Here is a 27,370-nt window from a genome sequence, read left to right as displayed (position 1 = left end):
GATAACCATAGTTAAAGGGGTACTCCGTTGGGAATTTTTTTTTTTTAAATCAACTGGTGCCAGAAAGTTAAAAAGATTTGTAAATTACTTCTATTAAAAAAAATCTTTATCCTTCCATTACTTTTTAGCAGCTGCATGCTACAGAGGAAATTATTTTCTTTTTGGAACACAGAGCTCTCTGCTGACATCATGACCACAGTGCTCTCTGCTGACATCTCTGTCCATTTTAGGAACTGTCCAGAGCAGCATATGTTTACTATGGGGATTTTCTCCTACTCTGGACAGTTTTTAAAATGGACAGAGGTGTCAACAGAGAGCACTGTGGTCATGATGTCAGCAGAGAGCCCTGTGTCCCAAAAAGAAAAGAATGTCCTCTGTATTAGTAGTATTCAGCAGATAATAAGTACTGGAAGGATTAAGATTGTTTTCTTTTTGAATTTCTTTTTTTGTCTTGTCCACAGTGCTCTCTGCTGACACCTGATGCCCGTATCAGGAACTGTCCAGAGCAGGAAAAAATCCACATAGCAAACCTATACTGCTCTGGACAGTTCCTGATACGAACAGAGGTGTCAGCAGAGAGCACTGTGGACAAGACAAAAAAAAGAAATTAAAAAAACAAAGAATTTCCTCTGTAGCATACAGCTGCTAATAAGTACTGGAAGGGTAAAGATTTTTTTTTAATAGAAGTAATTTACTAAATCGGTTTAACTTTTTGGCACAAGTTCATTTAAAAAAATAAAAAGTTTTTCATCAGAGTACCCCTTTAAGTTAAATTGTTGGTATCGCACTTTGCTGGAGAAATTTGTGTAAAAAGCTTTTTCCATCCAGGGCCACAATTCTAAGTATACTGAGTTCCGACCGCACCTAAGGCCGGGACTATGGTCCTCTCTTCAGGATCACATTCTAGTTTTGGCAATGGAAAAGCAATGCATGACGTAATTGAATCAAAGCGATTTTCCAGGGAAGAAATGTGCTGGAAACCCCAGAATCTCACTAAACAAATATTAGACAGCAACAGCAACCAGGGCATGCTGGGAGTTGTAGTTTTGCAACAGCTGGAGGCGCCCTGCTTGGGAAACGCCGCTTTAGACTAATGTCACTTTAAAAAAAAAAAAAAAAAAAAAAATAAGCATACGTTTATTCCAGAACCTGCGATTCTTCACTCTATGGGTTAATACGTTTATGGTAGATCTATCACTAAGCCAATGGCAAGTATACGGATTCATTAGCTATGGCACGGACTATGCGTAACAATGACAGAGAGGCGGCGGCGGTGCAATCAATGATCATTATAGGAATAGGCGGCCCAGACACAATTAACACGGCTTGGGTATTCGCCTTCCTGGAGGAAGGGAGGGGGGGGGGGAGGAAGAGGGGGGCACAGTTCATCTCGCCTGGAGGTACGGCTTTGACTTGGGCTATGTCTGCCTGCCACAGATCCTGGAGTCGGATGCTGGAGGTTACCAACTGTGTGGCTGGATCCGGAGCGATCTGTGAGATGCGCTGTGTAGATGAGATATGGCAGTTCCGCCTGGGGGGCTTCCCAGCTGCGGTGCTTGGCAGTCGCGCGGGGGGGGGGGGGGGGGGGGTGTCATAGCCTGTCAGAGCTGGCGGCTTTCGGAACGCAAGCCACAGAGATAGGAGGGGGGGGGGGGGGCATTAGTGAATGTAAAAGAAGAAGCCTGTATTGTCTGCAAGCTAAAATTGTCTGACCACCAAGAGATAATAATCAAATTTACATTGGGATGACGCAGAATCTTAAAGCGCCACATCCCTTCCCAACGACGGCTGCAAAATAGCGCCCAAAAACATACTCGGATGTGACCAATACCATTGTATATAATATGGGACCACTATATCTATTAAAAAAAAATAAAAAAAATTTAAAAAATAAAAATAAAAGGAGCACTATATCTATAATAAAAAAAAAATAACAAAGAAGAAAAAAAAAAGACTGCAAATGATATAGTGAGTCCCCAGATTGATGTGGCTGATAACAGGGAACAACAGAGTGCATGCAACGGCAGAGCAATTTTAGGTAAAATTTTAGGTCAGTGTTTTCCAAGCAGGGTGCCTCCAGCTGTTGCAAAACTACAACTTCCAGCATGCCCGGACAGCCTTCGGCTGTCCTGGCATTCTGGGAGTTGTAGTTTTGCAACAGCTGGAGGCGCCCTGCTTGGGAAACGCCGCTTTAGACTAATGTCACTCTAAAAAAAAAAAAAAAAAAAAAAAAAAAATTGTGCCCTTCAAATCCACACACCACGTCTCCTATTCTCTTTGGCGTGACCTGCAAGTAGCCATCAATTTTAGGTAAAATTTTAGGTCAGTGTTTCCCAAGCAGGGTGCCTCCAGCTGTTGCAAAACTACAACTCCCAGCATGCTGGGAGTTGTAGTTTTGCAACAGCTGGAGGCGCCCTGCTTGGGAAACGCCGCTTTAGACTAATGTCACTTTAAAAAAAATAAAAAAATAAATGGTGCCCTTCAAATCCACACACCACGTCTCCTATTCTCTTTGGCGTGACCTGCAAGTAGCCATCAACCGCAGCTTCCTCTGTCAGAGCGGAGTGGCAGGACAGTCATTGAGGGCACAGCCGAGTGCCAGAGAAAAAAAAAACTGCGCACAAGACAAATGACAAGAAGGAAGGCGCAGTGGGGAGGATACGATGCAAGATAACAGCGTGTACCCGGGACGGAAATACTACAAGATGACAAACGCTGGCTACGTTAGACATTGGAGGGAAGTAAAATAAATGACTGTCCCTATAAAAGAAAGGGGGGTAGTCAGTCGTTTACTAAATTATCTAAAAATGTAAATTATTCATATATGTCAATGTAAATTATTCAATACCAAGCCAAGTAATAATAAAGAATCTAATTTTAAAAATTATGTAAAAAATAATAGAAATACGGTAAATGGAATAAAATCTTAAATAAACACCCCTCTCCCATCCTTTTTTATTCAACAAATTTTCAATTTCTAGAAAAGCTTTGTTATAACCAATACGGCCGCCATTACAGCTCCCATGTGGCTCGTCGGTCAGCTTTGCATAAAACTTTGGTTCAAGACTCGCCAAAACAGCGCCACATTTGTATTCAGGTTGCGTGTGGTATTACAACTCACATTTACTTCCACGGAACCGAGCTGCAATACTAAACACAACCTGAGGACAAGAGTGGTGCTTTATCTAGAAAAAAAAAAAAAAAGCTTTTTCTAAACCTGGATAAGTCACGAACAGCACATCTGCTGCCGATACCGAGACAAACGTATAGTTTCCTTGTGTGTGCGTGTATGGGGGCATACAGGTCGTCACCCAGCTTTCCCGGAAAGGGATATCGTTTTCATAAGCCTTGATATGACTTTCTAGCATGTTATAGAGGCTGAATTCTAGTAAGGCTGGGTTCACACCACGTATTTGCAATACAGTTCCCGTATACATTTTTGAAAACTGTATGGAACTGTATTGAATACCGTATGCATTGAAAACCGTATGCCAAAAGATGCATCAGGTTGTGTCCGTTTTGCATCCTGTACGGTTTTGTCAGTTTTTTTTGCCGTACCCAAAACTGTAGCCTACCACGGTTTTTGGTCCAGGTGAAAAACCGCAAACATGGGAGTCAATGGGAACCATACAGAACTGTATGTGCATATGGTTCCATCTGGGTTTTACCATACGTTTTTTTGACTTTGCACAGTTTTTTTCTTGGAATTTCAATCAAAAAAGTGAAACTTTATTCAGAGTGGAATGACAAGTTAAAAACGTATGCAACCAGACATCATTTTTTAAACCGTATAAGGAATAAAATTTGTACACGCGTTTTGATACAGTTTAGTTTGGTTTTGAGGGATCCGTTTTTTAAGGCCAGTTTCAGACAAGCGTGATACAAACATTTTTTGGAGTTTCTATTATGGATGCAAACCTTAGGGTTGTATTACATGAGAGTAGCGGCTGAGTAAAAGAGGGACAATTTTGTAAAATTTTGCCTGGTCATTCGTGGAGCCCTTCCCTTCACTCAGCTGTCTGCTACATGGAGAGATGTTCGGGCCGATCATTTTTTGATGGGCCAAAACGACCCAACCTTTCTTATGTTCGTTCATCGATTGGCTGATAGCTATTACAGGCATGCTGGAAGTTGTAGTTTTGCAAAGTCTGGTTTGGAGACCACTGATCTTTGATATATGGACTGACCATTCCTACCACTGAGCAACATCTGGAGGTCCACAGTTTGGAGACCAATGATCTATGGTATATGGACTGACCATTCCTACCACTGAGCAACATCTGGAGGTCCACAATTTGGAGACCACTGATCTATGGTATACAGACTGACTAGTTCTACCACTAAGCAACAGCTGGAGGTCCACAGTTTGGAGACCACTGATCTATGGTATACAGACTGACCATTTCCACCACTAAGCAACATCTGGAGGTCCACAGTTTGGAGACCACTGATCTATGGTATACAGACTGACCATTTCTACCACTGAGCAACATCTGGAGGTCCACAATTTGGAGACCACTGATCTATGGTATATAGACTGACCATTCCTACCACTAAGCAACATCTGGAGGTCCACAGTTTGGAGACCACTGATCTATGGTATACAGAGTGACCATTTCTACCACTGAGCAACATCTGGAGGTCCACAGTTTGGAAACCACTGATCTATGGTATACAGACTGACTAGTTCTACGACTAAGCAACATCTGGAGGTCCACAGTTTGGAGACCACTGATCTATGGCATATTACTTACCCTTTCTACCACTAAACAACATCTGGAGGTCCACAGTTTGGAGACCACTGATCTATGGTATACAGACTGACCATTTCTACCACTAAGCAACATCTGGAGGTTCATAGTTTGGAGACCACTGATCTATGGTATACAGACTGACCATTTCTACCACTGAGCAACATCTGGAGGTCCACAGTATGGAGACCACTGATCTATGGTATACAGACTGACCATTTCTACCACTGAGCAACATCTGGAGGTCCACAATTTGGAGACCACTGATCTATGGTATATGAACTGACCAAGGCCAAAGGCTGTCCGGACATGCTGAAAGTTGTAGTTTTGCAACAGATGGAGGCCCCCTTGTTGGAAAACACTGTCGTAGATCAATGGTCACTGGTAAAAAGAAGTCTTGTCTTATAATAAAATCCTCACAGCATCTCTGTAACTTCTGTTGACGTGTCGCTTAACTGGCTTGCTATCAGTGACAGGCCCGGATGTGGTGCCCTGACTCCCCACTGCCTCTATGAATGTGCAGAAGGCAGGCCGCTTCTCTGACAGCTGGAAACATCACATGGAGTGACACATTAAGCCCAGGAGGCTGCGGGTAAAGCCAGGATCAGAAGGCAGGATTAATACTAGACAGGAGAAAAGCGGAGATAAAAATCTTCATGGATCTGCATTTGTAGCACAATTGCTGGGAAGAGAGAGACCAGAGGGCAGGCTGTGAATATTGCCTCACCCAAGTGATTTATAATGCACTCACCTATCCCTCATAGGCCTTGGGAAAAAAATAATCACTTTTAATTATTGATATCTCCGAGACGTCACTACATGCAGGTATGTATTAGATGCACTCAGTCCCTACACAGAGTGGCGCCAGCCGTCCTGCCATCTGACACACTGCGCATTCATCAAACCTGCCTCCGAGATAGCGCCGCATCCTGATGCAATGATCATTTCTTTCCTTCTCACAGGAGCCGAGACGCAACAAACTGTCTGGCTCCAAAATACGTTACGCAGTAAAAAAAAAAACAGTCCCAGGCTATGTTCACACCTAATCCAGGCCAAAACCGAAAATGACACCCCTAAATCTGACCCTCCTCTATACCCCAGGTCCCAGCATGCTCTTCACTTACTATAGGAAACTTGATCGTAGTCATGATCCACCCATTATAATGTGGTGTTCCCCCACCATGTGACTTTCCAGCTGTTGCATAACTACAACTCCCATCATGCCCCTACAGTCAAATGCAATTTATAAAACAGTGTTCCCTAAACTGTGGCACTTTAACTGTTGCAAGACTACAACTCCCATCAAGCCCTGACATCCACTGGCAATCTATAATGCAACGTCTCCCAACCTTTGGCTCTACAGCTAATGCAAGACTACAAATCCCATTATGCCCTGACATCCACTAGCAATCTATAATGCAATGTTTCTAACCCTTTGGCTCTGCAGCTAATGCAAAACTACAACTCTCAGCATGCCCTGACAGCCACTAGCAATCTATAATACAATGTTAATCACCCTTTGGCTCTCCAGCTAATGCAAAACTACAACTCTCAGCATGCCCTGACAGCCACTAGCAATCTATAATACAATGTTAATCACTCTTTGGCTCTCCAGCTAATGCAAGACTTCAACTCCCATCATGCTCAGACAGCCACTAGCAATCTATAATGCAATGTTCCTCACCCTTAGGCTCTCTAGCTAATGCAAAACTACATCACCCATCATGCCCAGACAGCCACTGGCAATCTATAATGCAATGTTCCACAACCTTTGGCTCTCCGGCTAATGCAAAACTACAACTCCCATCATGCCCTGACATCCACTAGCAATCTATAATGCAATGTTCCTCACCCTTTGGCTCTCCTGCCAATTCAAAACTACATCACCCAGCATGCCCTTACAGCCACTGGCAATCTATGATGCAATTTACCCCAACCTTTGGCTCTCCAGCTAATGCAAAACTACAACTCCCAGCATGCCCGGACAGCCAAAAGCTGTCTGGGCATGCTGGGAATTGTAGTTTTGCAACAGGTTGGGGAAAACTGGTATAATGAAATACTCCCTCTGCTGGATCCTTTAATATCTAGCAGGGGAAGATTACTTTATACAGGGAACATATGTAAATCCAGTGACTTTTCTATACATGGATTGCACTTTAATAAATAATGCAAACAGTAAAAACCCTCTTCTTCCTCCCTATGGTACTTCACAGCATAGTAAAACTTCACTCCATTTAAAGGGGTACTCCGGTGGAAAACTTTTTTTTTTAAATCAACTGGTGCCAGAAAGTTAAACAGATTTGTAAATTACTTCTATTAAAAAATATTAATTCTTACAGTACTTATTAGCTGCTGAATACTACAGAGGAAATTCTTTTCTTTTTGGTACACAGTGCTCTCTGCTGACATCTCTGTCCATTTTAGGAACTGTCCAGAGCAGCATATATTTGCTATGGGGATTTTCTCCTACTCTGGACAGTTCTTAAAATGGACAGAGATGTCAGCAGAGAGCACTGTGCTCGTGATGTCAACAGAGAGCTCTGTGTTCCAAAAAGAAAAAAAATTTCCTCTGTAGTATCCAGCAGCTAATAAGTACTGGAAGGATTAAGATGTTTTAATAGAAGTCATTTAAAAATCTGTTTAACTTTCTGGCACAAGTTGATTTAAAAAAAAAAAAGTTTTCCACCGGAGTACCCCTTTAACTGAAAAAAGGTTTATGCAAATCTGTCCACTAGGGGGCCTTGACACAAAATTACATTTATTACAGTATTGAAAATACTCTGTTTTACATGAACCGGAATAAATGATAGATATTGCTTCTAACCTGAGAATAAGGTTTTATTTGATCTAAGGCTGCTTTCACACTATAGAATTCTCCGTTTTAAAGATCCGTTATAATAACCCGTTAACAAAACCATTAAAAACGGTTGTTACAAAATCCCATTAGAGTCTATGGGATTTTTACATTACCTGTTTTAACCCGTCGTTGCCCGTTATTAATAACGGATGTTATTTTGTGACGTCCCTTATTAATAACGGGGCTACGACGGGTTGAAACAGGTAATGTAAAAATCCCATAGACTAATGGGATTTTGTAATTACCGTTTTTAATGGTTTTGTTAACGGGTTATTATAACGGATCTTTAAAACGGAGAATTCTATAGTGTGAAAGCAGCCTTAGTGATTATTATTATTATCTATATTATTATATATATATTAATAGATCGTTTCTGTATTGCTGATGAAGCTTGCTGGCTTCCAGCTTTTATCAGGGAATCCGTCACCATCTGAGGATGTGGATCCCTTCCCCCACCCTTGGGCTGGTACATTTTAATAAATCAAGGCCACCCCATGACTCTCCGTCACGATTGAGAGTAATGATTTTAATAAATCAAAGCCCTAACGGGTAAGTCGAGCGGCGGCCTTGATTTATTAAAATCCGCGCTGCGACTCCCAGCCTCATCCCCATGAAAACAGCTGCGGTTAGTGACTGTCTTTACCTATATCACCGTAACCGCCAGCATGCCTATGGATACGCTCTATGGTATCAATATATGGCCAGGATTTCACGGTCTATTAAATCCATATATAAAGGCAAAGGAGAAGTAGATTGAACAATTTAGTGCCTTAAACTAAAATGTGAATTAAAAAGGATTTCCCGTATTATGTTGCTGTATGATCAGGGTGGCTCTACCTCTGAATTTAAGGGAAGCAGGATGGTGTAGCATTGCTTCCCCTTGTATGTTTTCCCTTCACAACAGCATCCCCCCCAATCATCTGGCTGTGCAGGGAACTGCAGCTGGTCAGATTCATTTAAATGGCGGATAGCTAGGCTGATGATGTGCAGGAAAAATGGTAAAAGGGAACTGACGCTAAATCAGGATCAATGGGGGTCCCAAAAGACAGACTCTAGATCAGACATAGGAAACCTTCGACACTGCAGATGTTTTGGACTACATCTCCCATAATGCTTTGGAAGCATTTTAACCGTAAGAGCATCATGGGAGATATAATCCAAAACATATGCGGTGCCTGCCCTAGAGCCTGGCCATATGTCATAACTTTATTAAATGGGACTACCCTACCTAGTGTCGCCTATATTTTTTAATGATAGGAACCCAATACTAAAAAGTGTTTATTCTCCAATACGTTTCCATTTCCTGATTTTATTTTTTATTTTATTAAATTTTTTATTTTTTTGTTAATTATTATGGGAACAGCCATATTTCTTGAGATTTCTGCACAACATTTAGAGATATGCTTTACATTAGCCCCATGGAAACAGGAAAAAAAACAGACTGGAGGGGTCCCTATGGGAGATTTCTCTAGGCATGCTCTGTGACCTGTGAAGAGGTCATTATCAGTTAGGGGGTTAGAGTTGGTGTGATCATCACCTACTGAAAACGGCCTGATCATGTCTTATCTATTTACGAGTGTCAACTTTTACTGTAATCCTGCCTGTGACATTTTTTATCTATATGACTTAATCGAAACAATAGGGCATTTTCTGATGTCACATTCCCTTTAAGTAAAGTGTAAATGTCATAGTACCAGTTGATTTGCACAAAATATCATTAGAGGACCTAATTCTTACCGCTGTGGGTAGGTACTGCCATGGAGTTGGCCAGTTGGTACAGCCGCTGCTGCTGCTCCTCAAAGCTGCCATGCTCATTGAGTGCCGACATCATACGTCTATAGTGCTCCTCAGGAGTCATTTGAGCCAATGGCTCCTCCAGCAAAGGAGTCTGGGAGTTTTCTGCAGAAGAAAAGTAAAATTAGAAACTTTTTATGTCCATTAAAGCGTGACAAATATTGTATGTAACATTATAGCATTTACCAACACAAGACTAAAGGAGAGAAAAATGTTAGCTAACAATTAAGAATGAAAGTTGACAGGTGATACATTTGTCAGTTGTCAAAACCCGTCCAGAGGAAAAGTTGCCCAGTTGCCCATAGCAACCAGATCGCCTCTTTCCTTTTTAACAAGGCCTCTGCAAAATGAAAGAAGCAATCTGATTGGTTGCTATGGGCATCTTTTCCTCTGGACAGGTTTTGATAAATCTCCCCCAATGTGTCAAGAAAAAATCTTATAGAAATCTTGCAAAGAACAAAGGGGTTACTCTCCCCACATTCTTATCTAGGGAACAACTGAGGGGTGTGGCTTACCCAAGGGGCGGGCTTTGTGAATTTTTTTTGTTCTTCTGCAGAGGGGAGAGGCTCCTGCTGCAGCCAGTTATAGAACAGTGAGAAGGAGGAGCGGGAGGGACAAGGATGACCTCATGGGACACATAGCGATTGTGGCCCTCATTTACTATTGGATTTCTGTATAAATGTGGTGAAAAATGGGCAAGTATGGGGAAATGTATTTCACTCTATTTATTAACGTAATACACCAAACAAGTGCCAAAATTTCCTTTTCCTCCTATAAGAAAGTCATCACTTTTAGCTATTTATCTGAAATGTAGGCATTGAATTCTACTTTTTCACAATCTTTTTCACAATCTTAGCTATATATACATTTTTTATAAAATCTTTTTTTTCCTGTGATTTTTCACTAAAGGGTAGGTAAATATATGAAAACCTCTTTGGCGCATGTCCAATGTGCCAAAAGTTCACGAAATTCAATAATAACATTCATGAATATGAGGTAAATGCACTAGATATTTGTCAGTGGCCCAACATTCCGTAGTGTTTTTACTGATGTCAATGGAAGCTGCAATTGTCTGGCTACTAAAATAGAATCAATCCTGGCTTGGTCGGACTGGCTCCTAAAATCTAATTAATAATAATTTGTCCAGCCCCCATAGAGGACATGACACAATATTCTCCAGCCTCACACCTGCACCACACTCCTCATTTTCTAAAGGCCCGACAATGCAGCGGCGCACCTGGGTACACAGACTAATAAAAGATGCGTCTCCAGACGCCCTGCACGTATATTTATAGTATTCCGTCACCTGCCCATGAGGTACTCCGTGACCTTTCTGGAAATAGGCAGAATCAGCCTTGGGGGAAAGAAAACACAATTACATTGATAAAGACGGGAGCATGACGCTTCCAGGGCGTAAAACAAACAAACAAAAGAAACTTCTACTCTCTAAAAAGCGCCAAATGATTTACTGGGAGACTTTCTACAAGGACTGCGCAATGAATAGAAACAAGCCAGTCTGAAGGCCACAATGTTCATTCCCTTTATAAAGGGATTGGCAGCTACTGATGCTGGGAAAGGAAATAAGACATAAAAGCATCATTTCAAGATGAAAACATTGCGGGACACAGAAGAGAACTACTGAACCAATGTTTACTGGCAACTCCAACATGACTAAACCTGGCCACTGAGGTGGATCAACAGTAACAATGTATCTGAGACATCTCCTGCTCTTGGACCACCAATATAGGGATTGGCTGGTCACTACAGATAACTAATCTAAACATTCCCCCAAAAAATAAAATTTTTCCTAATCTGATTTTTTGGCAATTTGTTTTAAGGTGATTGGCAAAAAAAAAAAAAAAAGCAGGGGCTCCTATCAAAAGAAGGAGTCCCTGCCCCTATTCCCTGAGTGGTAAGGCATATACTGTATGCCATTTTTCCTTTCCCAATAAGTCAGGCCCCGTATTGTGCAAGGTGCAAAAGTGTCTAAGACACATGACAAATGTAGTAGTCCTCCAAGCCAATATTCTGGTGTAAACTCTGCCAGAATTCTAGCGCATTTGCAATAGTAAATCTGCCCCAGGGTTCTGATTCCTACTGATATCTTCTTCTGGTGTTAGGTGGAAAATTAAGAGGATTTTATGTGGCATTAGGACGTGTGAGACGCCATTCTTCTGCCAAAGGTATCAGACTAATTCAATATGGTCCGATAATCCTCAAGCAGCCTGTCTCCAAAGGTTCTGCGGCAAGCGGCCAAAATCAGTTTTACTAAAAACTTTCAATGCAGAACAGAGTCTTTCTGGACTTTCAGGGCATGCTCGGAGTTGTAGTACCACAAGAACTGGAAAGAAACAGGTTGTAGACCACAGATTTAACCACGGACAAAACATTTTTTTTATTTTATTTAGGGTTTTACCCATATCTTATACTAGTATGTTACAGGTGAGTACAGTGATCAGTAGGTGGCAACACATCCTCTGCCTCTCCAGCCACGTGTTATTAGTCATTAAATGCTATTTAGGGAGATTACACGATTGCTGATACAGAGATCTGGGATGTGCCTGGAAAAATACAGGTTGACACCATAATCTGATCAAATTTCTGGATTAGAAAGAAAGAGAAATCATCAAGACTGGGGTCTGTAATCGCCAAGAGGCCAGACAACCCTGATCAGGAGCTTTACATGCACTCAGCCTTCCCTAATACCATGCTCACCGCAGCTTTCCTGTGTCTGCTCTGGTCATTACCAGCTAATATGGCCAACGACTGGACATTGATCCAGCCAAATCTCCAAGAGGCACCAGAAAGGCGATGCGTGGAGCAGACAGCGGCATCTGTCCCTTTTGCCCTGAAGAGCAATTATATAGAAGAAACGTCAGCATTCAGGACCAACCACTTGGAGTCTACAGCGCTGCCTTCCTGTGAGCTGGAAATGTTCAATAGGCTGTAGAGTGGACAATAGGCCATTGCATTAAAGGGGTACTCCGGTGAAAACCTTTTTTTTATTTTTTTTTTTAAAATCAACTGGTGCCAGAAAGTTAAACAGATTTGTAAATTACGTCTATTACAAAATCTTTATCCTTCCTGTACTTATTAGCTGCTGAATCCTACAGTGGAAATTATTTTCCGTTTGAAACACAGAGCTCTCGGCTGACATCACGAGCACAGTGCTCTCTGCTGACATCTCTGTCCATTTTTAGGAACTGTCCAGGGTAAAAGGAAATCCCCATAGCAAACATATGCTGTTCTGGACAGTTCATAAAATGGATAGAGATGTCAGGAGAGAGCATTGTGCTCATGATGTCAGCAGAGAGCTCTGTGTTTCAAACGGAAAAGAATTTCCGCTGTAGTATTCAGCAGCTAATAAGTACAGGAAGGATTAAGATTTTTTAATAGAAGTAAGTTACAAATCTGTTTAACTTTCTGGCACCAGTTTATTTAAAAAAAAAAAAAAAGTTTTTCACCGGAGTACCCCTTTAACCTTACAATAGGTTACGGAGTGCTGGTAATATAGTATAGCCACTGTGGTCTCTATATCACATAGCATTACCCCACCCAAAAAAGAAAAATCTGTGAATATAACTTCCTGATTCATCCTCCTGTGTGAGGGTCTCATTTAGGCTTTGTTCACACAGCAGGATTCCACTGGAAAAAAATTCCGTTCAGTTGCAGCAGGCTCCCATTGTTTTCAATGGGATTCTGCTGCACCGCGCGCACGGCATTGACGACCTGTCAATTCCTTCTGCGGCATCTTCTCGGAAATGCATTGGCGTAATTTCCAAGCGGTCCTAGCGCCTGCATGTTCTGCTGGCAACCGCTGTTTGCGTGATGTCTGCCGGATGTTTTCCGGCCAGACATTCCGCAAAAATTCTGCTGTGTAAACATAGCCTAGGTGGTTATTTACTGCATAGAATTCTATAGGAGAATACAAATGTGCGCAGGTTTAAAAATAAAATCACTGATTTTTTATTGTTTTGTTTTTTTAAACGTGACTATCATCAGTATCACTGTACAAGTAATGTATATCTGTAATGCATTCACCATCCCGTTCCTGGAAATCTTATTCCCTAAAGGAATGGCTTGGTTTGAACTGAATGCTTAATGCAGGGTTGGATAGATCCCAGGAGCCTGGTCGCCGCTGCACCTAAAAGAGTTTTTCACTGGAGTCTAACTCTTTGCATGGTCTGTGCTTCCCAACCAGAGGGCCTCCAGCTGTTGCAAAACTGCAATTTTTAGCATGCCCGGACAGCCGAAGGCTGTCCGGGCATGCTGGAAATTGTAGTTTTGCAACAGCTGGAGGCCCAATGGTTGGGAAACATTGGTCTATTACTAGAGCTGGGCGGTATGACCAAAAATGTCTATCACGGTATTTTTGTAAGTTATGGCGGTTCCACGGTATTTAACGTTATTTTCCACCCCCCAATCATGTGACCCGCGGGTGCTGTTCTGCTTCTCTAACCCCCCCCGGTTTATCAGCCCAGCGCTGCGCTGTCCCCCATCGGGGAACTAATCATATGTCACCTCGTCTGCCTGTGAGTTGTGGGCCGCCAGCGCTGGAAATCTGTACTGTACTACATATTCCTTGTGCCCGGGCTGCAAAAATAAACAAAAAAAATAAACTTTAACTCACCTTCCCACGTTGCTCTGGTAAAGGCCTAACGCTGGGGATGGGAACGTTACAGAGCCTTCAGCCTATCACCGGCCGCAGCGATGTCCCGCCTCGGTCGGTGAAAGGCTTAGCGCATGTAAGATCGGGGGGGGGGGGGGGGGGGGAGAGAAGCAGAACAGCGTCGGCGGGTCACATATGATTGGTTTGCCGATGTGGGGACAGTGCGCTGCGGTTGACAGTTAAGTCCTTCGAGGGGGGGAGGGGCCCAACCGGTATTGCGGTATGGGAAAAATTAATATGGTGAGGGAAAAAAGTTTCGGTATTCGGTATGAACCGGTATACCGCCCAGCACTATCTATTACTATGTCTATTATTGTCTTCTCACACTGTGTGTTTTTCTTTGTTTTGGTGAAATTAAATTTTGTACAATTGGTTCCAGGATTGACCTAACCGGATGTCAACAGCGATGAGTCTGACCCTGGACCGATGGCAAGTACGGTAGTTTAAATAATAATTTCAATCTATTTCTTTAAATGACCCCTATATTGGGAAGATTGAGAGAGAAGACGCTCAAAAACCAGGAGATAACTTCCACACAAAGTAGATGTAGCAGAGCCGAATCTGTCAGTCACTTTGCTGTGGTTAGGGATTTTTCCCATAGAAAGAAATCTTTCTAAACCGATATAGTGTGGTTGGATTTTTACCTGCATACAGAGCCGCCCTTTAACGGTCCGGCAAGAAAAGGGGTTAACGTCAAAGATTTCAAGGCCTCCGACTGGGTTCAATGTGCCGAGGCCGTCTCATAATGAGAAAGATTCGAGGAGACCTCAAAACAAAGGAAGGAATCTACAGAGACTCCGAAAATAAAAACACTAATTATTTCTGATTAATTTTGTTTGGTAGCGTGAACAGAAGCTTAGAGAATTAATTGCTAGGTTTTATCATTTAGGTTTTTTTTTTGTTTTTTTTTTTTACCCTGGCTGCGAGCGCGGCGTAATTAACCACGTGAGGACCTGGGTGGCGGTTTTCTCAAATCCAAAAGGTTTAGTAAGTAAAGATGTAAAGATATTATCATGGTACTTATGGTTCCATGATGTCTTACTAGGCTCTGTTCACACTAGTATCCTGGCTTTCCTTCTTAAAGGAGCCACGACAACAAACTAATCCTGGTAGATCCCATTGACTGATAATGGGGTCTGTCGGGTATTTCTTGTTTCTGGCAGCAAGAATAACATGGCGGACTGTAATATTCTTATCGTAAACAGCCAAGGAACTTCCAGTGTAAACAGATTCATTTGCTATAGACTCATACATTGCTGTTGTAGATATATGTAGAGCAGTGGTCTCCAAACTATAGACCTCCAGATGTTGCAAAACTACAACTCCCAGCATGCCCGGACAGCCGCTGGCTGTCCGGGCATGCTGGGAGTTGTAGTTTTGCAACATCTGGAGGTCCACAGTTTGGGGACCACTGAACAATTAGTATTAAGATTTGCTACAGATATACGTTCCATCATGTTGCGGAGTTAACTACATTTTAAACCATATTACCATCAAGAGTTAAAACATTTCTTTAGATATATAAGCACGATCCATGCGGATGTTGGTTTTAACGCTTTTGCACATTAATGTTCTTTTTAGGCCGCAGTATTATGGTCAGTATTTCAACTAAATCCAGGAGCAAAAATCTCTCAATAGAAAGGTTTGAACATTTTTGTGTGTTTTGGATTCACTCCTGGTTTTGGCTTAAAAAAAACTGACCAAAATGCTACATGTGAACACACCCTTACACCACAAATTATTATTTCTCACATATACAAAATGTTTGCATTTCTAGAAACTAACACAGGAAGCTAAAAAAAAAATAAAAAAAAAAAAAAAAAAAAAAAAAAAAAAAAAAAAAAAAAATACTTTCCGCGCCCCTGGCATCCTGTGCACTTTTTTTTCCCCCCCAAAATAAAATTTAAAATGTGTGGATATGTTTGTAAATATAAGTGAATAATTTACAAAAAGTTGGCAAAATCGTAAAAAAAATAAATAAATAAATAAAAAAAAGGCCATATCTGTGGGTCCCAAATTGGGTGCAAACCTTAAAAAAAAGGGTTCATGCCCCAATTTGGCAAAATGATAAGGCACCCATCATTTGGAATATGTTTTTCTTAGGGCTGCAGTTTTTTTTATGAATGAAATAATAAATAAATAAGTAAATAAATAATTAAAATTAGAAAGAGGTTCCAAAGCCAATTCGCAAATTTCAATTTGGTCCAAGGGCAAGAAAAGTTGCGGGAGCCTCTTGTCAATACGGATTAATGAACAGGACAAGAGTTCTACGAAAATGTAAATAAGTGAAATAAATTTGCGGGCGGAGGTTTGGGGGGGGAAGGAAGCGCTACTGAGAATTCACCCATAGATCTGTATACATTGAGTGCAGCAGCTGCCAATAGCCCTTTCATTCTGACACTGCCCTTCCTCATCCAGTCTCTTGTTGGCAGCTCAGAATGGATTGGATCGCAGCTTAATGTCTGGGCTGACATCATGTAAAGTTTTAGCCGCCTCATTAACACCCATCTGCATGCAGAGCAAATCATTAGGGCACGGAGGAGCGATGTCCCTGATAGCAATGAGAGGGTGGGCTAATGAGCCATTCTTATCGACTCCGTTGCCCTTCTCCTCCTCCCTCCCGTTACACTTTGACACTTCACAAACACATCACCTTGACAACTCTCCCTCCCTCCATCCACGCCCCTCTACAACTACCCCCCCAACCACCACCCCACCCTCCCTTCACTCCCACCCCACTTGCAATCAGCTTTAAGGAAGCGCACGGGGTGCCACTTACCCTTCGGTGACTCGCTTCTGGCTTTCTTGCTTTCCAGTGGGCACTCGCTGTTACTGTTGGGAGAGCATTCTCGCTTCTTGCCTAAAAAGTCATCTAGAATAAAAAATAGGGAAAAAAAAACGAAAACGTAAGATAAAGTCCAATAAATAGGCACGACAGAATGATATATGGCACGGCTTAAACCGGTGAGCGGGTTGAGGAAACGGGGAATAAAAATAAAAAAGACTATAAACAAAACACAAAAAACAAAATCATGCAACGGACTAGCAACCCACTAAGACAACAATGATTCCCGTCACCCCCCGTGTGGTGCGTCAGCCAGGGAGGGAATCAATTAAATGATTTGGAGCCATAAAAATATTAAACGCAGGTTATTCTTACTGAGATTCATCATCTGTCCCCTGTGTGTTTCCACAGCTTTCAACCCCTGATGCTGAACAACTACAAAAGGAGCTGGAGATTCTCCTCAGCCTATTTTCCAAATGCTTCTACAAGAGCCCTCAGCTGCCTGGTCTACGTATTCCCTGCGCTCCCTGCCTCTTTTCCTCGTCTCCTTGGCTGTCTCTCTCTCCCTCTCTCTGCCTTCGCAACTGTCTCGCCTGCCGTGCCTGCCTGTCTCTTCCACTTCTCTGCCCTTCTGCTTGCGGATGCTACGGAAACGTCAGACTCTTTTGCATTAGTGAAGCTCTGCGAGCCAACGCAAATATCTAATATACAATTACAGCGTCCCCCTGCACAGATTTCCAATCAATACCCTCCTATTATGTGGTTGGGGGAGGCTGGGAGCCTGATACTGCTGCACACGGCAGGAAGGAAGAGGCAGGCTGTCATTGGAAGCTTCAAATTCTCATCTATCAAGAGCTTGTTATAGAATAGATGCAGCATCTTACAGGAACACGCTATTGTCAGTGAAAGGGCTCGCTGTGCATGAGCGGCGCACGGCGCACGCCAATTATACCCTGTTCCTGCGTCTGCATAAATGAAGACGTGTTTTTCACAATTACTAGATTTATGGCAATTGTGCTTATTGTTCTGGGTCATTGGAAAGATTAACTCTTATCTGCCCAGCGCTCCTTAGTGTTTTTTTTTTTTTCTTTTCTTGTAAAAGCTTTGCTATTGAAGCTGCTACAGGGCGCATTGACATTTCCCTTTCGTACAACTACAGGGAACATTGATGGCGGATGCTTGTGGTTATATATTATGGGAAAAAAATAAATAAATAATAATAATATAAAGAAGCTGGCAAACTCTATTTGGCCAAGCCTTACAGCATGCGTCTCGTAAAGTTCTGTTGCGGCACAGAGGGCAGACAAACAAGCACGGGCAAAGTTTGTACAAAGTCACAGACAGTGTGCTCGGTCACGATTTCTGCAAACACAAATACTGGCAAATCGCCATTCAACCTTCAGCGTGTGCTCCTGCCAGGAACGTTACAGACAAGGAAGGGCAGGAACCTACAGGCTTGGAGAGGCAGCCAGAAGCTACCCACACACAGACCGACACAGTCACCCGCTCCTGACAAACACAAACAGAGATGATTCGCTCTCTTTCCGCCATAGTGTGCGCCGCAATACTTTCGTGAGGACAGGTCCTGCGCTAGACATGAATGTCATCAAGCTGAGCAGTGTCTGCGACAAATTCGTAGAAACGTTGCGCAGCTCATGATGGATGCCCCTAATACTAAAGCTCGGACCTGTCATATACACAGTATAATTCTGAATAATGGCAATAATTTCCAGGCCACCCACGTGCAAATGGTGTCAATGGGAACATTTCTCAGATTTATGGAGTCACATGATGAAGACCTGTCACGACAGAGTTCGCTAGGAGAGTCCACAAAAACTTGATGCTCCTTGACCCCAAAAGACAAACTTTACACCATACTATACTATACAAACACTATAGGGCTTTCACAAATTAATAAATATAGAAAGTGGATGCTGAGACGGCATTGATCAATCCGGCCATTAACAGGTTACCAGGTAGGTATCAATGTATAAGACTGTGACAAACCCAGAAATATATCTGCACTCACCGCTCCATAGGCGACTCGATGCTCCTCAAACCGGGGCTGACCGGGGATAGGGGCTGCAGAGATGAGTGGTGCTCAGGTGCAAACTCCCGGTGTTTTCGCGCAAACAAGCGCTTCATCCGGCCTTGAGGCCGGATGAAGCGCTTGTTTGCGCGAAAACACCAGTAGTTTGCCCCTGAGCGCCACTCATCTCTGCAGCCCCTATCCCCGGTCAGCCCCGGTTTGAGGAGCATCGAGTCGCCTATGGAGCGGTGAGTGCGGATATATTCTTGGGTTTTCACAGTCTTTCACAAATTAAGCTGAATAGCTCCTTCTAGTGTGAAAGTATAAAAACAAGTCATTGTATATCCCAGTGACAGAACTATAGGTTAGTTATTTAAGAAAAATGTCATGTTTTTAAATCATTTATATAATTTTATAGCCTTGGGTGCCGCAATTTCAACAGGGTTTTTACTTTCTTGCTACACCTCAGATAGAGGGTTTTTACTATTTGGTTTACTATTTGTACTTATTACTAAATAGTCAGGTGGGTGGGAACTTTATTGCAAAAAAGTGTGAATGGTAGGCTCAGGAGGGAGTGCGGTAAATATGAAGCCGAGGGGGAGGGATCATGTTGAGGGGGTGTGCTAATAAGATTCTAATAACTCTCCTAGCCTAGTGTTCACACCTCATGGTTCCCAACCATCTCATTATTCTACAGATCAACAAATTAATGAATCTCTGGAATTTATGACGTAGCAAGAAAGTAAAAACAGGCAATAAATATATAAAATATAATATAAAATACATTAAAAAAAATCTATTTTGCATGATTGACCACAAGCGTAGGAAGAAAATAGAAGCAGTGGTGGAGTATGCATACCTGGCTCTCTAGGCAAATGTGGACTATCAGGCGGATGTCCCTCCCTCAGTGTATGCTTTCTGCTCGTGAAACACACTACTGAACTTTAGGAGAAAAAAAGGTGTGTGGAGTATTATTGGTAGCGAACGTTCAACTAGGAAAAAAATATGTAAATGGACCCTTCTCCAGAAGGAAAGGAGCTTACTCTCTGGTGCTCCAGTAGGTGGCACCAGAGAGTAGGCTCTCTTCCTTCTGGAAGAAGGCTACTTTGTATGGTATTGGAAGGCATTTTTGCTTTTTTGGGCCAAAATATAAAAAAAATGACTTCTAGGAATCGTTGGTATGTTTTTTTTCATGTATATACACTAAAACAGAACAAACAAACAGTATCTGGACCTTAATCATAGAAGCACATGTCATTTATGTCACTATGTAATCTGGCTTGTTGGCAGAGGTAGGCAGCCTGAATTGTTTTATATGTTGGTACAGCTATTCAGTACCATGGGTTACTGGTATTATTTCAGTCTGTTTGTTTTGCATTTGCTGTATTGCGACACATGAGCTCGGCGCACCTTGACGTGCACACATGCCCATTTTGTGCCCAGGATATGGTCTCCTAACAGCTTGTGTTTATCGGCTTGCAGCAGAGCAGATGTGTGTGGGATAGGGGTAGGCTCTGGCTCAGCTATGAGAAGTCCTGTCCCAGATCTCTAGAATGATTTACGGAATTGGCCCTAGCATTGCCACAGGAGTATGTTTGGGAGGCCAGCAGTGATGGATTAGAGGGCAGATGACATGTCGCATTTTCTCACGGCATTACTCAATGTTACAGGTTACGGTAGAATTAAGATGTCGCTGAAGGGGAGGTATATTTAATGGATATTGAAGAATGTCAACTGTGATGTCAATTCATCTGATTTCATGACACCTATGACTAACATACTACTGTACTTTCGTGTGAACCTTGGGTGAATAGGCAGAATTAGTTTTCTATGCCAACCCAATGAGTATTACTACCCCTTACAAAAACCTACGTAAGGATAAAGTCTTGAGCTCATCAGTCCTCTTTGGTCATCTCTTATGTATACCGGTTTCTAGTGCCAAGCATGGGGCCTATCATCCAGCTTAACCATACTTTACTATAAGATTTACCCTTCGGGAGTCTTGGAAAGTTTTGGGTCAATCACATAACAGATGTAAATGTGATAACATTACCTGTCAGTCCCCAAAACAGATATGACTAAAAAATAGCTAAATAGTAATGAAAATAAAAATCTATTTACTGTTTATTTTTATTCTTGGAGGAATTGCGCTTTGACTTTTTCCTTCATTAGGTATAGCACAGCTCCCTAAGCTTTATCCTCACTGAGGAGCCCTGCGTACCATCCACAGATGAATAATGCTAACACAGAACCCTATGAGAAGCTTGTGTACAGCTATGCTCTGTGTTTGTTACTGTGTAAGCCTTATGGCTGCCTGCGAGATAAGCCAAAGGTTGGTGCACAGATTGCAGATACGGGAAAGCGTTCAATCAGGGCTAAACCTCTCCAAGGGACATGCCGATCCCAGACTTGGATTTAAATGGCGAGAAACTGGTTCTTTTTCTAAACACATTATATATATATATATATATATATATATATATATATATATATTATATATATATATTTTAGCAATATCACTACTTTTCGTTCCTGGAATGAAAACCAAGAAATGGCATTAAACAAGAGTTGCCAATCTGCCCAGGCCCCTCAGGTAGAGACTAAAAGTAGTTCTATTCTAGTAGCTCTCTATATATTACCAATTCTAAATAACTATTCATTAAAAATAAACAGGTACACTAAGGTAACATACTAGTTCTAAAAGAGTACAGAAAAAAATCTAAACTAAAAACTAAGCATCAATTTTGTCTAGCTGTTTTGTTGCCCAGGTTTAAAAATAGGGGCTCATGGGGCACGAATTAGGCTTAGGAGGTGTAAATGCTAGGCCTGGGGCGTGTAAGTCCAGCTCAGAGGGTGTGAATATGAGCTTGAGAGGGTGTGAATCAGGCTCAAGGAAGTGTGAATATGAAGCTGAAGGGGTGTGAATCCATGGGCTTTCTCTGTACCTCCCTAACAATAACCTCAGAGCATTGGCCTAATATGGTGAGCTGTATCCTTGTTGTGGGTGTGAATTATACTCAATTACGGTAACTCCCACCTGACTATTCATAGACAAGCAAATATAAAAATGCCTATATCTTGGGAATGGGTGGCGGGGAGCATAGCAACCAAATAGAATCAGTGCACGTGAGGCTACAAACTTATACAAAAATGTGAAATCTACTGCCTCCCAACAGGCACTCAACAACAATCTCCAGCATGGCTATCCATCTACAAGATGTAAATAGGAAGTCAGCACTTGCAATTTGGAGAGAATTTACCTGCCTTCCTTACAAAGTCAACACTCACCATTGGTAGCACAACCATAGTTATTGCTTAGGCAGCAGAAGAAACAAAAACGGAACTTATTCCAAGCGCCAGATCCCTTGAGGTAGTCAGTCTGTATCTGTAGGGGAGCCGTGTGCTTACAGGACCTGGTCCTATTACCGGACCAGACGCTGCCTGGAATCGGGGGAATCAAGCTGCAGGATCCCGCTCTATGACACATGCGCTATCAGATGTTGTGCTCTGAGCGCAACACCACAGGGTGAGTGTTACTACAAGCATCTCCCTACCTGTGCCTAACGCACTTCACCAGGGGCGCTATTGTGTTCCTCTTTTTCTCATAGTCATTGCTTAGAAAGCTTCATAATGGAGGTTTGCTTGGTTTCATTTTACTACAACTGAAACAGTATAATATCAGATAATCCCCCCGGCAATTAAGCTTGGGGGCTGCCATCTGGTTGGGGACAGTATCTTTGCATTACTTCATCGGACCAAACCGGAATTTAGTACGGTTGTAATAATCATCCAGTCAGCAGCGACTTTCACACAACCCCCCTATTATCCACGTTCATTATTCCTTCCACATACAATTTCTGTTTTGCTTTTTATTTTTCTCGTCTCCTTGAATTCCCATATCTTTTTTCATTTTTTCCCCTTGATCTAAAACTCTGCCGCCTCTCCCCTTCCTCTCACTGCCTGTTTCTTTTTACAACCGTGTTTCCTTTCCTTGGTTCTCTGTGGAGCTCTCTGTGCTATTAAGGAGCAACCTGCAGGGCAAACACAGCTGCGGGAGCAAGCATTAGAAGGCGGCAGCAGCACATCGCGCCTGTGCCCAGCTAATGAGGCAGCACTTAACCACACTGACTTTAGAGAGCTATGCCACTGAGCCCATCTATGTGCTAAGCGCCCCAAAGTGCACACTCCAGAGTTTGGCATAAGCCACCAATCAGTGGGGCCACCACATCTCCTGTCCATGACACATCTGATGGCACAGGCTTCTTAATTCCCTTCTCTTATTCCCTTAATCTGTCATCTTCATCAGGCTGGGGAAGTGGCAGCCAGCAAACCAGGGCTCCCGCACAATCAATCTCCACATTACAGCTGACAGAATGGTGCTAATAACTTATTGATCTAATGTTTGCCGAGCCCCACTGGGGCTGAAGAGCCGCCACTGATTGGCTCCAAGAGCCGAGACTCTGCCCAGAGCAAAGCGGAAAGCTTTCAAACTGTCTTCTTCATGAGGACCAGGGAAGCGGAGAGGAGGGGGTGGAAAGACACGTACGGGAGAAGGCAGGGAGGCGGCAAAAATGGAGGAGAGAGGAAAAAATAATAATAATAATAATTGTAGAGATGGGGCTCAAGGGACATACCCTGGGAAAGTCACAAGATAAGACAATAAGATACTATAAGAGAAAAATAAGGGACAGTGAACCTAAATATATCTCCTCTGTTTTCTTGCAGTACAGCTAGAAGCAATATATTACTGTCTGTAAACAACCACTTTGAGAAGAATTTCATTTGGATGCATTTTTTGGCTTGGCCTGACAGCGGGTATGATGACCCCACCTGACAACTGTCAGATTAAGTGATCAGACCCATTGTCAGGCTGGATTACACTAGTGTAAGACTGGCTTTAGGTCATAAAGTTTTAAAATGGCCACACACATAGGACTTTGATCGGCCAGAATTGTCCATTAGATAAGCTGGTAAGCTTGTGAAAAGTGGCAAATGACTGGTTGAATTTTACCACTCATGCCATACAATACATTGTTTCTGCCGACTACGGCCACAGAAATTCGACCTGGCTGATCACGTTTATAGCAGACAATAGTTTGTCATTGGTCACTGTGAACAATCTTTCACGTATAAATTTCAAACATAGGCCAACATTGGCCAGCTTTACACTAGGTTAATGACCCATGGGTTATATTTACATTACGGGTACAGGAAAATGTGCAAGTTTTAGTTAAGTGCTTGTGGCACAGGATCAAGTACCATGCAGATAGAGATAAATGGGTTTAGAGTTATGGGGTGCACTAACAGTGCGAGGTCAACCTTAGCAGTTTACTTTGTAGGCCGTGTGGGCTATGGGTGAGGACAGACATTACACTCAGCACCATGGAGATAATACAACACGGTGTCAATCAATATCATAAGACTCTCTGTTTGTAGATTGTCCCATACAGGCAAAGTCACAAAAATACAGTCACTGTCAAAGTCTTTAACAAAGAAAATCCTATATTTAAGACTAGTGTGATTAAGTGCGACTGAGCAGGAACTGTAGATGAACTTTTTTTTTATCACTTGGTCCTAGTACTTTACAGTGGGGGGGGGGAATAATTCAGATATCACATCAATAAGGAAACAGGTGATGTTTGTGGAAAAAAGAGCGATAGTTAAATGTTCGCATAGAGGAAAGGAAGTCATAGGGTTGTATAAGGTAAAAATATTCAAGGCTCAGGTTTAGCTAGCACTCAGTCCTTTCTACACAGCTGCGGTGCTGACAGCAAAGCTGTAGGTGTAGGTGATGCAATGCAAGGGGGCAAGAAAAAAGGTCAAGCAGCCAAGCGTAAAGCGGTGACATGACCATAGACAAGTTACCAACCTGAAGATGACTGCAGAGAGACAGGCAGGATGACAAGTCCTGCTGTATATACAGTTGGTCTATGACAGTAACACCTTGAAAGCTGCAAAAACCTCAGAGATGTAACCAAGTCCCAATGCACATCTGTCAACACCAATCCCAACCCAATATGGAGGTCTAGGCCATCAGATGCAACTGTCTAATCTTGCAAGATCTTGGAGACCTTCTAGACATCTATTCTGACTGCTTGGCTCGCCACACACAGCCCTGTCTCTGGAGTGTCTCAATTACATTGTCCTACAAAAACTTTACTGGTGTGTGAGCCACAAACATCCTTTCTGCAGCCCTTGCTAGAATTCGGCTTTTTGCTCTTCCTGCTGTGACCGTCTCCTTTAACCACTCACTCTGTCTCAATTTTTCACAGCCAACTTCACCCCTGTCAGCGCGTCTCCGCTTCACTTTCTTGTGTGCAGTGAGCTGAGGTTTCCAAGGCCTGCCGTGCAGCTGCATGTACAGGAGCCAGGTGAATCCTGAATTCTTGTCACGCCGATTGCACACAGATATGAGCTGCCCATCCATACAAGTCCTCATCAAGAATCATGTCCAAGAGCTGACAATCAAACCCGCACATGAATTTGCGAGGCTGTCAGCTGCTGAATATGTATAATAATGGTCCGCTACCTAGTAACCACAATAATCACACCTATATATGTGGGTCGCTTGAACATGGGCATCACATATCACAATACGGACTTGCCCTTCCTCTAGAATGCATAATGAGGAGCAGATGTCCAAGACCATGACAAGTCTGTAGAAAGAATTGTACTTGGTCGAAACAGTTTTTTCCTCTGAACATCAAGTAGGTTCCATTTTTTAGTTATAAGGGTCTTCCTGCAGTTTGCACTAAATGTGTCACAGTAAACATTTTTTGTTTAAGTTTTGGTTCAGTTTAATGTTTTAGTTCAGTTTAGTTGAAGTTTCAGTTCATTTTAACTTAGTTTTCTTGACCCAAGGATAACCAGAGACCTGGTCACTAATGTTTTAAGGTACCCGACACAATTTTAAGGTCAATTCTTAAAATAGTTCAGATGCAAAGTTGTAAGACCTTTCCCAAATTTTTACTTGGCTGTGTTCACAGGGTTTTCATTTCCTTGGCATTTTAGTTGGCCAACCATAACAAAAATGCATTTTAAAAAATGCAACAAAAGCGCATAGTGTAAACCCAGCCTTAAAGTTTAGATTGAAAACAGTTCTGCTGATGTATATGCAGCACATAACATAGGGTGGCAATAGAGAGGGTCACAGGATCGCCTCTCCCTCCCTCTCTGCCACTGATGCCAGCGTGCCATGTCCTTGTGCTTCAGGTTATCACGTGCTGCCTAATTCAACATTAAGCAAACACTCAGTGCCACCGTGTCTAACAGGTGAGACCAGGATATCCTGCCTCTCCATTAAACTTTCCATTGTTAAAAACAAAAGAAAAACAATTAGAAAAAAAAAAATAGTTTTTTCCCCCAAATATATTGCATTCAAAAATTAACCCATTACCAAAGGAGGGTTATCATAGAATAAGGGTACAGCTAATTGTCATATACAAAAGTAACAGTATTGCAAAGTATTACACAATTTAAGAGAAATTTCCAAAACTATAAAAAATAAAAAAATGCAATCAAAAATAAATTCAAAAACATCTACAGGGTCCATTCACACATACAGGATCTGCTGCAGATATCAATGTAACTAAATGATTGAACACAGCATCAAATCTGCAGCAGATTCTGTACATGTGAGTGTACCTACAAGGTGAATAAACATGCAAACCTGTCAGTGAAGAACAGATTCAAAGACATCAAAATCTATCTGAAATGACTTAAATTGAAATAAAAGCAACAAAAAGAAAAGGCTAATAAAGAGAATCACAGCTATGTCATGCACACATTTCATGGCATCTGACAAGACATTATATTACCAGAATTGCAAAAGATCCGCTGTGTGGATTGCAGAGGAGCCTGGGTTAAAGAGACAGGTGTCTGCAAACACAGGGCCATAAGAGAAAGGGCATGCGAGGTAGGGGAGGAGGGCAGGTGCAGAGTCTCTCTCCCCCTCTGGGCAGGGCGAATTAGCTAAAGTGGATGGCCAGGATTGTGCTTGTTTACAGAGACACCTCGAGCCGCTTAAGGAGGCTTCTAAATCTGTGTTTAATGTGCAAACCTGCAGCTTTCTGGCCTGCCTTTGTCAAGAAGCCTGGGCTGCCTCATCCCTTTGTATGTCTTCTCCAATTAAGATTAAAGTGAGCCTTGTGCTCGGCTCATCCCTCTCTCTCCAGATAAAACCTCTGAGCCCCAGCCAGCACTGCACCTTGAGTCTTATCACCTGCTAATCTCATCCTTCCTATAGATAACAGGCACTTTCTGCTCACACAACATTTCCCGGGTGTTACAGAGGGATGCAGGGAAATATAGTCAGGATAACTAACTAAGTCAGTGGTTTATGCGCCATCCCCTGTCAGAGAGACATCTGCCCGCTGGTGAAGCAACCCACATACACATCCCTGGCTTGAGTAAAAGAATTTCTTCAAAAAGCTCAAAAATAGCGATCGGAACGTTTTTCAGAACTATCATCGGATCAGAAGGGGGA

The 27,370-nt window shown here is 42.4% G+C and overlaps 1 protein-coding gene across 5 annotated transcripts in view; it reads right to left on the bottom strand.

The window, feature by feature from the left end:
* SAMD11 (sterile alpha motif domain containing 11) overlaps positions 1-27,370 on the bottom strand; it is a 175,729-nt gene that overhangs the window by 34,598 nt on the left and 113,761 nt on the right. For all 5 annotated transcript variants that reach the window (XM_056542507.1, XM_056542505.1, XM_056542506.1 and 2 more), the window contains 2 exons: positions 16,851-16,943; positions 9,346-9,507 (listed from right to left, as the gene is read on the bottom strand). In XM_056542507.1, coding sequence (XP_056398482.1) covers positions 9,346-9,507; positions 16,851-16,943 — 255 coding nt within the window. The remainder of the gene's footprint in view (positions 1-9,345; positions 9,508-16,850; positions 16,944-27,370) is intronic.

Source organism: Hyla sarda, chromosome 10 (assembly GCF_029499605.1).
Source record: "Hyla sarda isolate aHylSar1 chromosome 10, aHylSar1.hap1, whole genome shotgun sequence".
NCBI classification, from domain to species: Eukaryota; Metazoa; Chordata; class Amphibia; order Anura; family Hylidae; genus Hyla; species Hyla sarda.
The sequence above is the reverse complement of the archived record's forward strand: the minus strand, read 5'-3'. Positions and strand labels throughout refer to the sequence as shown.